Below are 15,703 nucleotides of genomic sequence, written 5' to 3'. Positions count from 1 at the left end.
CTGATCTATTTATTCAGAGAAGTATTAGTAACACAGATCACCCAGGCTCCACGGAGAAGGGGGAAGTTTCTCATCCTATCAATGCAATAATTGCATTTATTATCCCGCGAGTGTGTAAGTTGGAGTATCCTTGTAAAACTACAGTAGTGGTGAAAGGCTTCAGCCAGACATTAACAAGGAGAGGACATGTGCAAGAAGACTACTCAGACGTAGATGATGCACTGAAACTAAAACTCAGCATGATATGACTTCAAATATATCAGTATTTACAGATTCATCCTGGAGACCCGCTAAAGAAAAGATATTATCAAGAGGAGACCGAGGAGAGATCAGGAGGACCTTTCTGACCACAGAAGAGACTTGGTTGTAGCCAACTTGTCCTGCTCAAAGAGTTGAGAGAACATTGTAGACCATTCTTGTATTTCACTCCAAGCGGGGTTTTAAAACACCTGGACATCTTTGTAGCACCTGTTATTTGGGTTTCAAACAAGATCTATTGCATGAATATTGTTATCCTGGCAGAAGATTAAGCTGGAAGAGCTGTTCATCTGTTACTGATGGGAAACAATCAACTTTTGAGAAGAATTATTTTCTTGTTGGGGTAGCAGGTTGACTTGGTCAAGGGGAAGGCATCTGCGAATGGTACGATTTTTTTAGGAATCCAGGAAAATCATTGCTCTCCTTCACGCTCGGTAGAATAGACATGAGATCCTAATACGCTGCTTACTGTAAAAGTAGGCTTCACTGTGAGAATTTACTGAAGAGTGGATACAGGGCAAGGGCTGAAGATGAATATCTCCATCCAGATGTCATCTTCAGACAGCTACCATCCTGAGTCTATACTTATCCCAGTACTCTACTCCCTTATTTTTCTCGTGGGGACAGTGGGCAACAGCTTGGTATTGGCTGTACTATTAAGAAATGGCAAGATTAATAACACCACCAACCTATTCATCCTTAATCTTGGAGTTGCAGATCTGTGCTTTATCATTTTTTGTGTGCCTTTCCAAGCCACCATTTATACCCTGGACAGCTGGGTCTTTGGCCCCTTTATGTGCAAAGCTGTGCATTTCTTCATATACCTGACTATGTATGCCTCCAGCTTCACCTTGACCACAGTGTCCTTGGACAGGTAAGAAGTACATATGTTGCAACTTATATATCTTAACAAATCTGCCACCCAGGACAGACAACCCTGAGATCATAATGGTATTTTAAGCATATAATTATTTTTACAGTGTGTAATTTGCACACTTACCATATTTGCAACTGTGTTGTGTAAAATATAATATAAAAATGAGACCAGTTGTCTCAAAAATACTAAAAAATATTTTCAATTTGCTTAAATTTACTACCAAAAGATTGGAACTATAGGAAAAGAGCATAACGAGATGGTGATATTTTGCATATAAAGAGTTTTTACCTTTTTTAGTCATATCCCCCCAAATAATCCTCTGCTTGTAAATCCAAGATATCTGGATTCCACTGAATTTACAAAATAGTTTTAATAGTTTTGGGTCAATTCAGTGTCTTGACAGAATTTGTTGTATATTTAAGTACTTTCCAGATCATATTTGGCATATTTTATAATTTTATTAGGGTTAAGAATATTAAAGTGAGCAGGTTATCAAATAACCGCAAATGTTATTGTCACTTCTTTAATGGTAGATAATTTCACCTGTTTTACTGGACAGGTTGATGATAATGTTTTTTATGTTTATTTATGGAGGGAAAATCTAATGTGCTTAGTATGTTAAAACTAGTAGGATTTTAATGAAAACTGGAAAAGAAATCTAGGTAGACATGGCAGTATGACATGTGTATGTTTTCTCATCTTAACACTATCAATGCCACAGGGAGATTTTATCTCTTTGCTTCTGAAAGGGTTAACGATTTGATTTTGTGTTACACTGGCAAGAACATATGGTTTAGCTGTTAGTTTTGTCCTGTAAATTTTTGCTACTTAATTATTTCTAATTCTAATTACCTTTAATTATTCCCACATGAGATCTGCATTTGGTAAATGAGTTTCAGAAGAATTACTTTTTAACGCAGAGAATATACTGCAACCCAATATGAGGGCGATTTATAAATCAAAACATAATAATAGTTAAAAAAAAAAATAAAAAAAATGTCCCCATTGAAAAGATTATTGCTTGGGTTTTCTCTAACAAATTTATTAAATGTATTAAATTAATTATTTATTATCTGAAAAAGGAGTCAAATTGTTAGTGAATTACCGTATTTTCACAAGAAACATTGGGATTATGTGTAAAAAGCAATTCTGGTGCGTATTGGTTAAAATGGAGCAATCACCATGGCAACCAAGGGCATGGTTACTCCGTATTCATCATTAGTTCTGTTTAGATATGTAGCAATCTGTTTAGAAGCAAAGTAGACATTTAGATTTCCATATTGATATATACAAGAGTTACAAGAAAAGCTTTTCAAAATACACCGTGTTTTAGGAGTGGACAATGTACCATGGTGTGCCACGAGCCATCGTTATGCCAGGGAATTGGCACAGCTTGTTTAAACTGGACATGAAATAAGCTGGACTTTTTCTCCATATTCACAGATTGTCTTCTAGTATCCACTTAGATGCTTGCAAGGAGGAGGGGGCAATTGAGTCAGCTTTGTTCCAGCTTGTGCTTCTCCTCCCAGACAAGCCATACCAAGCTAGACAGGAGGGGGTATTTTAGCTGGCTTGGCTCCAGCTCATGCTCCTCTCCTTAGACATACTGGACTGAGCCAGCCATTGAGCTCAAACCCGCATAAGCAAGCCCAATTTTATCTTTTGACCAATCTATGTGCTAGCAAAATAGACAGGCACATTTGGGTTTGAACCCAAAGCTTTAAGATGCCCTAGACTAGATATCCTAGTAGTTTTAAGTGAGAACAACATGCTCAGAATTGTATGTATTCTTTACTGTACCTTTAACAGTAAAATGTTCTTTCAGGTATCTGGCTATACGTTACCCCCTTCGCTCCAGGGAGCTTCGAACACCAAAGAATGCATTAATGGCCATCACGCTAATTTGGACCTTATCGTTGATATTTTCAGGCCCTTATCTCAGCTACTACCAGGAGTTTCAGCTGGCTAACCTAACAGTTTGTCATCCAGTATGGCAGATTTCCCGTCGTAAGACCATGGACCTTTGCACCTTCATCTTCAGCTACGTCATCCCTGTGCTTATCCTTGGTCTTACCTACGCTCGTACAATCCGCTACCTGTGGACTTCTGTCAACCCCATTGATGACATGTCAGAGTCAAAGAGGGCCAAGAGGAGGGTGACCCGTATGATCATCATTGTGGCTGTCTTGTTCTGCTTGTGCTGGCTGCCCCACCACTTAGTCATACTTTGTGTCTGGTTTGGGTACTTCCCCCTCAACAACTTCACTTACGCCCTACGCATTCTCTCCCACCTGGTATCCTATGCTAACTCCTGCGTCAATCCTGTAGTGTACGCTTTGGTCTCCAAGCACTTTCGTAAGGGTTTCCGCAAAATATTCCGCTGTCTACTATTTCGACAAAGGCCGGCTAACAAGGTTCACATGGTTCCTGCTGCCCATGCTGGGGTCAGCACGCTGGAGGGAGCATGCACAGAGGTGACCCAGCTCAGTGAAGGTCACGTGCATTGTTCTGCTTGCTGCCATGACCCTGTCAGTCCTTGGAAGGAGACCGAGAGAATTGGGGATAAAGCAGCCCAGTCTTTTATCACGTTCAATGTCACATAGTAGTGATAGGTATGCAGAATTACAAGGCTGTAATAATCAAACATTCCTAATACGTTGTTTTGAGACATAGGCTCTGGTACGGACAATGCCTTGGTTTAGATTTCTAAATATTTAGAAATGGAACACCAGCAATCACTATATCTACATATGCAGAAAGCCTTGACATGGTGACACTTGTATGATGAATATTAAAAGGAACAGTATCAGGATCAACATAGCCTCGCACAATATATCCTTTCACTAGTTACCAAAATAAAGCAGGTCTTTTCATCCATGTTCATGTAACCAGTCACTGAATCGCTATCACTGCATTAATATATTGATGGGTTTTTTTTCTGTAAAAGCACCAATTAATCTAACACACATACATGCATATACACACACTAACAAAAACTGCTGTTTTCCATGACTGGAACATTGTTAAAGAATAGTACAATAGTAAAGAATTGGGGAAAACCCCAATACATTGTTGTAAAAAAGGAGCGACATATACTATTACTCTGAAAAAAGAAGTTAGAGGGGGAGACAAGTAGGAAAGGTAACGCAAATAATAAGCCGGTCTATACATCCATAAACTGCCACACTTTTTCATTTATCTAGACACACAGATAGCTCTCTATGATACACAGAAAATAATAAAGTTACTGGTAAAGATTACAAATAAATATTAGAAAATGTAAGGTTAAATACTACTGCCATTTAAGAAGGAAAAACCCAAAACCCCAAGTCCTTTCTTTGAAATTAACATTGATTTTTGTTTTATATTGGATGTCGGGGTCAGACTGGAGATAATAAGACAGGCCTGGCACTTTAAGGCCGTTGGCCGTAAAATGACATAAGTGGATGGATACAACAGTTCTCACCTTACGTTATTATGTTCACGCAGTGTGCAGCCGGAGGTATTTAACGGCCAGTCCGGTGACCGTGGGGCACTGTAGGCCGGTGGCCGACAAGACATTTGCCAAATGTGGCAGAATGGCGGTCCAGGCCTGTTGGGCATCTTCTCACACGCTCTTTGAAAAGAGCATTAGGCAGCACGTAGCAAGAATAGGATCCAGGACAAATTGAACAGGGTTTAGATAGATGTGGACATGACGGCAAACTAGCCTGGCCTATGTGACCCTTACACATGTGCAAACCCCTTACAGATACAAAAAAAACTTTTACATTGACTTGCATATTTTTTAAATACGAATTTATGAGCCTGTTGCCAATGAAGCCTTTACAATCAATAAAATGTTTCATTGAAATGAGCTTGCGTTTTGTATTTCTTTTGCGTTTTATTTGGGACAGTTTGACTTTATAATGATATATATATAGATCACAATCAGCAACATAGATTTATAAAAACCAAATATATGCTTACCATGGGAGCAGCCATCTTATCTTTGTCATAATTTGTAATTGTTGTTGAAACAGCATTGATAAAGTAATCAGAAGATTAACTTCAGGACGGGAAATTGATTGTCTATGCTGGTTTTGCCACCTCCTTCTAAACATTTCTAAGACAGATAATCTAGTCCCTAATTTAATATTGTCGAATGCATGTTGCAGTCCATTGTACATGAACAATGTATTTTACTTTTGTCTTTTACATCTTTTAGTTATTGTAGTTAGAAAATGAAACCCTGCTTTTAAGTCGCCCCCCCCCCAAAAAAAGATTTAGTATGTAACTGTGTTGCACATGCTCAGTAGCACTCTTATTGAAGCCATTGAAGCCACATCAAATGATATATTTACTAGCAAAACATCAGTGTTGAGATAGCGTAGATGTGATTGGCAGCTGCCACACCCATTGACTTGAATTAGAGTTCTACTGAGCATGTGCAGGAAGCATACCCCAGTATGCTGCCTGCTTTCAGTACAGGCAGCTGGGGGAGGAGTCATAAATTGAGATAGAAGAAGCACAGCAATAAATAATGCCTGCACTGATCCGTGTGGTAAACCCATACAAAATTGTCCCCAATGAGCTTTTTACATGAACATAAAGCTGCATCAATGCATAAGTATATCCTTAATAAGTCAAAAGTAATTCAAAAGAGAAAGATAACTGGTTCTTTTCTTCTATCATATATATATATATATATATATATATATATATACAAAGGCTATTTTAACTTGGTGTACCAGAGCTAGTATTAGGGACATGAGGCAATCTCACCTACTTTACATTCACACCTTCTATAATCCGTAATCGTCCACAAATGTTTGTAGGATCATATATGTTTCAGGTTTCAAATATAAATTTATAAATATACATAATGTATACCGGTACTCTAGAACATCATTTGTGTTAAAAACTCTTGATGGATTCCATATGAAGAAGAGATCTCTAAGGTCCTGATAGTCTTTGTGACTACATGTTTATTTTATGTTGGCCCAAAGAAATATCTTTTTTGACTTTGTTCTCCATGAATATGTTAACAGGTAAAAAAAAATAAATAAAAGGGATTAAAATGCAAAGGGTCTGTTTAAATTTTTGTGAATTTTAAGGCTGTAGAACACCGTGATGCACTTGAAACCAGCAGACATTTGAAGCTCCTAGAATGGAAAGACATCAGGGCAGAATAATGGACCCAGTGGATTTTGGGACCAAAAAGGGGGACGGTTTCTCCTAAAGACACTTGAGGGATATCATGAGAAGTCTGCTTCTACGGAGCAGTAGAGGTTAACAAACATGTTGTTGCAATGGATTCATTCAACCGCTTTGTAAATGTCAAGGTGGTCTGTTGTAGGGGTGATGAAGTTACAGGATGTACCTAGTAAGACTAGGAAAGCAATAAATCTGTCTGCTCGTTGACATCATATGTGTTTTTATTTGGATCTGGGTGCAGGGAAAGCTGCTTGTCAGCATGGCCACCCACTTTATTTTATATGCGCTGCCTGGGGGTTGTTGCACACAAATCTGAGCAAATCCCTATGACCATAAACCCTGTATTTATTGAATTGGGCGCTGTTTAATACAATCCCCTTATAAACCTGCCATCAATGTCCCTTCTCCTATGCCCGAGGATCCAGCTGACACTCCGCAGGACTCTCTGTGTGCCGTGACCATTAATAGCGATGCTACTGCTGCTCCAAAGGAAAAGCCGCACAGTGTTTAGATCAGCGCTGATTAACCTATTATTGAGGTGGATGAATGAGACTCATTCAATCATCAATAGTAACATGAACATACAGAACATGCACCATGCACAATGTCACTAGTGCAAACTAACAGGCATTTTGCTAAAATAAACCGAATAACAAATCCATCGAAGGAGCATGGAAATGATCCAGCCTTTGTGTAAATGTTGCATAACGTTCTTCTTATGTAAAACACCCTTGTAACTAAAATACACCAAAAAGAGTAACCGTGAACTAATATAATTTTGAAATCAGAATAGCTAAGAGAGCTATTGCCCCTGCTGCCATTTCCAGACATCCCATAGCTAGGCAGCACCCGTAGGTACCAATCCTATACCAAATGGATGGGCGCAGCATGTTTTAGATCAAAACGGGGGGCACCTTTTAGCCTCAGAGCAAGTACAGCCAAGTGCCCCCCATTCTATATCAGTTTACCCCCCACTCTATAGCACACAACGCTTTCCATAAAGAAACAGCCAGCCCCTGTAGGTTAGTAACATAGAACATTACGACTCATTTTATGAAAGCTCATGTTTCTTATTTTATCTTTGTTTACTTCTTTTTTCCCCTTTCCGTGTTCCTGCAGTTTTCACTCATTCCTACATCTATTCCCTGTAGCCTTGATATTATTACCTGCAATGAATGTGTCACTCGTACTATGCTCAAAATATCCTTTTTTCATTTTGTTTTAACTCTCGTCTTCTTCAATCTATACTGCCAGCGGCAGATGGCATATAAATCATGTAAAGGATGGAACACGCAGGGGATCTACTGTAAACACATGTCACAGCACACGCATCATGTTTCATATCTATTTACTTGAAGGGCCCCTAAGCTCTGCCGCCTCTGGGTGTCTCGGGGGGAGCCACACGTATGCTTCAGCCACAAGTGCTTTCAATTAGCCAAATCTCCTGTGTCCATCTCCGGCACACGTTATCGTCCGGGTGCCAAGCGCTGCAGTCCTCTCGCTGTGTGCCAAGTGCTCGGCGCTCTCGTTGTGTCAGTTCCCCCTCTGCTGTTACCAAATACCTGGCTGTCTCTTCAGGAAAGGCCGGCAGGTACCTCTCCGGCCACCATAACTCCCATGGTTTCCAGCTGCCCATAGTCATTATGTTACATTTTATAGAACATCAGCTAACGACTGTTACATTAAAACACGTTAAGACATAATGATGCTGAAGTAGAGGGCCCTGGTCTTGTGAGCTGATCACAGGATAGAAAACTTTAGTGTAAAATAAATGAGCACATTAAAAAACTTTGTGTACTCCCCACCGCTCTCTCCTCCCTTTTAGTTTACACATATGTGTAAAAAAAATGGCTGTCTGTTTATAGAGAATTAAGGTAAAAGACCTATGCAAGGCCGTCTTTACCACAAAGGGCCAGTTGGCCAGGGGCCAAACATCCTCAGCTGCCACTTTCCTCACTGATAGCCTTTCGATGGCTTACCTGACATTATTTCATCACATGGGCATGCATTCTCCACCCAAATTAATTAAATATGGGCACAGCCTTGCACCTATCTACGTATCGGGAGCAGTCATAGTGCCAGAATTGTCCTCCATCAGGAGGAGATGGGCTGTTCAGTGGACACAGTTACCATTATTATTATTGGAATAATTATGATTTATTGTTTTATATAGGGCCGTCATATTCTCTATTGCTGTACAATGACATCATGAGTCTACCCAATTTGAGATTTGGGACGTAAGCCCTGATACCAGAACTGACCCAGCGGCTATGACTTGTCATCGCCAGCTCTCTGACCTTCTCCACACTTTACTGCTATGAGCAAAAATGTACCGTCTTCTCAGCCCCCATGGTTCAGCAAAGGTTCATTCCGGGAGCCCATAAGTGCACTCGTCTTTCATCAGCCTTACTTTGAATCGACACACAAAAGATTCCATTCTTCAAGCTGCCACGTGGTGAATATTTTTAATTTTTTTATTCTCTAAAAATGGAAGGTTCAATAATACATGTGACAGATTTGGTGCAGCCTGGGGTTCGGAGTCCATTCAAGTGGGATAGATAGATAGATAGATAGATAGATAGATAGATAGATAGATAGATAGATAGATAGATAGATAGATAGATAGATAGATAGATAGATAGATAGATAGATAGATAATAGAGATAGATGGATGGATGGATGGATGGATAGATATATAGATAGACAATAGAGATAGATAGATAGATAGATAGATAGATAGATAGATAGATAGATAGATAGATAGAGAGATAGATAGATAGATAGATAGATAGATAGATAGATGATAGATAGATAGATAGATAGATAGATAGATACTGCAATCTTAACTTCATTCCTTCACTCCCTAAGCCCCTCACACCTGCCTTTCATCACTAGTTTTCTCGATGACGTCTAGCTCTTCTCCCCTCTTTCTCTGTGTATTAGATTTATTTTCACTCCTCTACTCTCCACTTCCTTCGCCCCCCATAAAGCGGTTTCTAAGCCCATATCTGGTAAAACCAGTTCAACGAGAATGAGATGCGCGTTTGCCAAAGCACTGATTCCTCTGAAAGCTGTGTACATCGGAAGACTGGTGTTAAATAAATATGGGGGGGATGAAAGCCTCAAAATAAAGGATCCAGAACATTATAAAAGTTTAGAGCTAGTGCGCTAGATGGTTGGATATTTGCGTCTCAAAGGGGGTCAGCATGTAAATATTATCTCCCATAATGATACTTCTTAATACTAAGACCCTTCTCACGTGTAGCATAAACGCTGACACGTGTTATATGAGACCTCATTGTTCTTTTATTTATTTTGTTATTCTTTTTATTTTCGGTAGATTGGTAGGACCAACAGAGAATTGTTTACGTTATTTTTTTTGGCCACTTTTACGCCACCACATCACGTCTTTTTCATTAAACAGCAAGTTGCGATGAGATGGGGGTTTTTTTCCGTTTTTTCATTGGAGAAAATGGTAAAATGGCGTTTTGAATTGGGGTAGTGGGGTGCTACACTTGTGGTGGAGGAAGAAAATTGGGTAAAAAAAATGTAAATATATATTTTTCAGCCTTCGCTTTATTTTACACATACACACTATTAGCTTTTACAATCATCAGCCTCTACTTACTCCTCAGTACTGAGAAGCCTCATGTCAATTTCATGCCATTAGGAACAATCTTGCAAATTGATGCATTGATGAGTAAGATGAGATATGTATGCGCGAGGCGGTGTGCTTAGAATATGAATTCATGGTACAAAATGCTTGGGTCACAACAACCTCAATGACTCTCGTTCCTGAGGAGAAGACAGACTTTGGGAGCGAAGTGCCAAGGCCGCTATCATTTTGCAAATTACACTTTTTTTTACCTTGTATTTTTGGTGCTTGAATTAAGCCATCAGCTGGCTGTCCAACTGCCCGGACCCAAGCCCTTGAATCACTGATTGCCACGTCTCAGTAATGAACACATCTGACTCTTACGGATTTTAGCCCAAACGTAGGATCTCAAAGTGGCCGATTCTCAGGGCCACCGGGTTGGAGCTGACTCTGCATTGATTTAATGAAATATGAGCGTCCCAACAGGCACTTTTCTCAGTTTCTGCTTGCGAACAGATTGCAATCCAGACTATCAATACCTCCTGAGTTTCGTTTACAAGAATCATTTTGCTATCACCATTAGCCAATAACAGGTTAATATTTTAAGCGTCAATTCATTACAAAAAACAAATTAGGTTATGGTTATCCGCGTGTTTATCTTTGGCATTGCCCAATGCCAATCTCGGGTCGAAATCCACAGCCTTCTTCTCTGCTACCCCCATCATTACTACTGGCTTCTTTTTTCACTTTTACCCGCATTTTCCAGGAAGAAGGGGGAGTTAGATCGAAACTTGCTAAAATGCCTAATTTCCCTACATTTTTTCGGTTCTCAGGGGTGTCCGGTTTGGTTTCTATGTTGTGAACGCAAGGTCTTACCTGCACTGATGACCACCTGCTTGCACACCCATAGAAAATAGGGCAACCAATGTTAGAGTCCCGTGCTGTAGTGGATCTTGGATCAATTTTCATGATCGCCAGTCATTGAGACATTTAAAAAAGGTTTGTTTTCAGTTTCTTGATATTAATTAGAACGTTGCCAGATGCATTATGCTTTGATTACTATTCAATTAAAGGAATCCTGGATCTTGGCCATCAAGCGCCTCGAGATCACGAATGTAGAGGATTCAACTAATCTTTGTTTATACAGCCCTTCATATACCTCACAGAGATAGCTAGATGTTTAATGGTCACAATTCCAAAAGAACCTATATGTTCTTTCACACCTAATAACATTTTAATGTAACTATGACAAGAGGTGAGGCTTGATTGATTGCATTTGGTTTTATCAGTGGTTTTCAAAATATAATTCTCTCTTGTCTATGTTAATCCCATTAAAAGGGTTGTTTGGACAAGTGAAATCCAAGAGATGAATAATGGATATAGGAGAGCTGAACTTCAGAACAGAACATGTCTCCGTGAACCTTAAGCAACTCACACAGTGTAATATTTTATATGGACCAGACTGTCAAAGACTCTCGGAGCTGTTTATATGAATAAAACCAGCATGATCTCACAGGAGGGGGCAGAATGTGGTCTTCGTCCCACTTTGCTTCTTCAGAATTTATTTCTACGTTTGTTCTAGTGTGTCCTACATGCCCCTCAGGCTGCCATGCCACATCACCATATGGGGGGAGACCAAGTAGCTCTGCAGAGGGTTTCACCTAAAAATATTCTACAATATTATGTATCTATTTATATAGAACCATTATATTCTGCAGCACCGTACACACTTGTGTAACTACGGGGGTCCCAGCGGTCTAGGTGTATATATACACACAAGTACACATGCATGCTCACACACATCAATGTCACATCCATGCTCATATCCATACATACATACATACATACATATATGTATGTATATGAGCATGGATGTGTGTGATCATGCATGTGTAATTTTGTGTGTGTGAGCATGGATGTGTAGGTGTTTGTGAGCATGTATGTGTAAACGGGATGAGATAGAATGTGTGAGTATGAGTGTTTGTAATTTGTATAAGTGTGATTACATTTGTTTTATGTTGGAAGGGTGGCCAAAGGTCAAAGATGGCACAGACAAAATGTTTGGGGGCAATGATGGCACAAACAAGCTGTTGAAGTTGGGGTGCCCCGGAGCAATTTTCGCACAAGGGCCCCATGGTTTCTAGTTACGCCCCTGACTGTACAGTGAGTAAGCCGGATGTAACATTAGTGCATTACATGACAATTGTGAGTTACAGAAACAATTAATCAAGCTCATTCAATGGCAGGTTAATGTTAGCCTGCAGTAACATATAGCAACATTTGAAACAATATACAGAAAATATTTTTTTCTCTAAAGAAATATTATAGTAATGGAAATACAACCAGTATACTCTTAATTGACTGGAGGGCTGGCACAGAAGAGGGGCCACAGGGAATACACAATGTGCTTTACTTGCAATTCCACATACAGCCACAAGGGGCCTAGGCTAACAATGGCCTTAGGATGGCTTTACTTACTGACTGGATCCGTTATCTAGTTTCTTGTATGTGTGTTTATCTTTTCTGCTCTATTACTAGACCTCTTGGCAGGCATTTGCCTGTGGCCGAATATTGCCAGCCCTCCCCTGCCTATAGTCACAGATTCCCCATCACTGAGTCTCATCAGGACTTAAATTGCTGTTACAAAGAATTTCTGGGGTAACAAAATAAGGCTCAGGTTTCTCTCATACAAAATATGTTTGAAGGCCACTTAACTGGGCTAGCCCAAGGCCCAAAAGTCAACAACCCTCCTCTGTAAGCGCAGGAATAGGGTAGCTTGCCTATGTGATATAACTGCCCTTGGTCATGGAGGAAATGAGTACCGTACCTAATAAAACTGAAAACAGAGTTCAGGGATAAAGCAATCCCCATCAACACAAAGCTAACTATATAGCTTAAACTCATACAGTTCCTGTACGCAGCCGTCTTACAAACACATTTTTGGGAATAATTACGTGAGAGGTGGAGAGGGGTGATCGCTAATGGAAATCCTCAAACAAGGATTAAGACCTCATTCAGAGCTGTGGATCTTTCAGTTAATTAACATACCTCGGTACATTCAATATAAAACTCTGAAATAAACCTTTAATGCATTTTCAATTTCATCTGCAAAGGGGAACAATTTGCACCAAGGGAGATTAGATGCATAAATATGTTCGGCGTGATTCATGTTCGAAGAAAATGTGTTTCCACGTGATATGGATACACATTCAGAGAATCGTACATAGAACAGGCATATTCTCTCTTGTGAATAATGGGTATTTAGATTAATTGCAAGGAGTATTCATTATTTACATGAAGAATTAACCGGTAATAAAAAAGAGACACAAAGAAGATGGGGGAATTAGGTTTGCAAAACCAGCATCCGTTCTGGAGTTGGCCAGCTGGGACCTGCCCTTCGACCAAATAATCTTTAATCATACATTTAGAACGTCAATGTAGGTTCCGCAGGCAGCTGCCTGACTCACCTGGTACCTAAACCGACCCTGTGGACTCACCATGAGTCCCACCATCGCCAGCTAGTCGAAAAAGAGAGGGGAGCTTAAAACGTGGGCTGTCATGTGTGCAATGTAAAAGAACGCCATGAATCCTCCTACGCGGTATAAGCAAGTCCACTGCGCACTGTATGAGGAAACTCTTTCCCCGCCCAGGAGGAGCAGAAACCTGGGCGGGAAAAGAGTTTTTTCACACAGCGTACAGGCGCCACGGCGGAAAGCTGCGGCCCCACGTTAGACAGCCGTTGCTGCACCCCCCTGATGAGTGGCACCCGGGGCGGACTGCCCCCCTTTAGGTAAGCTACTGCTCTTATCTGTAATAAAATGTAATGCTACTATAACCATTTATATGTTTTATACAGCCCCAAAATCGTTGGCTACTCAGAATATTGCCTTTTTTTAAACTTAGTAGCTCATACCTCCCTCATCTTACATTGGCATTCTACCCGGATCAAAAAGACATGATGTGTCCCTGTGGGGCAACCAAGGGGCTTCTTGCCTGGGGAGCTATTATGTTAAGGGCAGCCTTGATAACCAAGCATGCGCGGCACTGCTGAAGTTTGCAGGCGCCAAGGGAGTCATTTGTTTTTTATACAATTAATGTCTAGCATACCTGGAACTCTCATGGTTTGACTCTTGAGTCTCAGGGTTTTGGCCCCTAACATCAGGGTCTCGGGGTGAAGGGGCAGGTTCACAGGGTCACACAGTCTGAAGCTGACTCCTTATTCTGCACGGCTGTGATTATATCAAGACTTTTGCCACCAGTATGTTATGCTTGATGTACCTGCTTGAACGTTGACTCAACTAAGTGTATCTTTAAATAACTACAGGTCGAGATCCCCATGAGGATCGGTACAAGAGCCATTTGGGTAACACATTCGGTGAGTCACTACAGAGAAAGTGTAGTATGCAAGGGTTAATATTTCAAGAGCCTCAGGGTCAGCTCATTTAGAAAGTTCCCAGGTATGATGACAAAACAGAAGCGCAGCACAATCTGCAAAGTGATCCAATCAATAAGGGAAATTGCAGACATTAATATAACGAGCCATTATTATTGGGAGCAACATACGTCTGGCTGAAAGGACATACGGCAAAATAAAGAAGACAGCACGATGCGTGCAGAACGAGCTCAGGGACATGACGGGGCGCGTCAAAATCACGGAGGGCAGCTGTGCTTTGACACATGATATATACTTTGACGTACATCCAGGCGGCCAAGTACAGAGTGGAAGCGCATTTCAGAAATAGGCATATGATTAACAATAGGCCATGTTCTCGGCCTGAACTACAGCCAATGAAGATGTATAAGTTGATAAAAATAGCCTAGAGTCGCAGTGGATACGGCGAAGGCTGATACATTAATTATAAGATGCATTAGATGCATGCCGGGCCTGAGACTGAATGACAGTGTCTTCTTACAGCTGCCTACGGTTTGAGGATGTTTCGGAAAGCATGAATCGAAAGGAACGACGCGCATCACAAGGAATGAAAGGCCGAAAGATTCATTTATAACCTATATGAGTCTTTTAATTAAAAAAAAAAAACAGAACACTTAATTATATATGTTATAACGGGACCAAGAAAAATTGCCGGCATTCTTCCATATTTACTATAAAGAAACATATCTGAGCGGTCTCAGGCCCTCGGTACCTCTTATCACATTCTCACTAACAAATGTACTTACGTGAAAGCCCACGCGAAGAAATTACGAAAGGGGTCTTGAATCCAAAATTGTTCTCCTATATACTTCTTTCCCAATCAACCCCTTAAGGACCAGTCTGTTTTTATTTGTATCCTTTGTGACCATGGCTGTTTTAACACTTTTGCATGTTTAGCTGTAATTTTCTCCTCTTCAATTTAGTGTACCCACACAAGTTACTTCAGGGATGAATTTACCGTTCCTATATATGCCACTGTCCAACAACAACATAAAATACTGCCCTGCATTCCCACCGTCAGTGCCATGTTATCATAGGAGTTAGCCAATAGATGTCCCACTGCAATATGCCTCTACTCCTTAGAATAATGCTAGGAGTAACTGCCTAATCATTAATATAACAAACCTCATGAGTCTAATGAGGTAGAGTTGTCTATGATAATTAGACGCAGTCGAGCGCCCTGTATGAGGCTGAAGGTGTGCCCATGCCATACGTCCTGTTTACCGCTTTATTGTCCATAGTCCAGCTGTCCTATTAAAACCTTTTATTTTACTCTCCTCTGTAAGAACGTCCCGTTTAAAAAAAAAAAAAAAAAAGAGAAAAGAAAAAAGACCGTCTCCATAAC

The 15,703-nt window shown here is 40.4% G+C and overlaps 1 protein-coding gene across 1 annotated transcript; it reads left to right on the top strand.

The window, feature by feature from the left end:
- Positions 1-788: 788 nt before the first annotated feature.
- On the top strand, positions 789-4,035 carry GALR2 (galanin receptor 2). Its single transcript, XM_053453952.1, has 2 exons — positions 789-1,132; positions 2,961-4,035. The coding sequence occupies exons 1-2, from the start codon at positions 789-791 to the stop codon at positions 3,736-3,738; spliced, it is 1,122 nt and encodes a 373-aa protein (XP_053309927.1). The 3' UTR covers positions 3,739-4,035.
- The last annotated feature ends 11,668 nt before the right edge of the window (positions 4,036-15,703 follow it).

The sequence above is a fragment of the Spea bombifrons genome, chromosome 13 (genome assembly GCF_027358695.1).
Source record: "Spea bombifrons isolate aSpeBom1 chromosome 13, aSpeBom1.2.pri, whole genome shotgun sequence".
Classification (NCBI taxonomy): domain Eukaryota; kingdom Metazoa; phylum Chordata; class Amphibia; order Anura; family Pelobatidae; genus Spea; species Spea bombifrons.
This window is presented reverse-complemented; position numbering and strand designations above follow the sequence as displayed.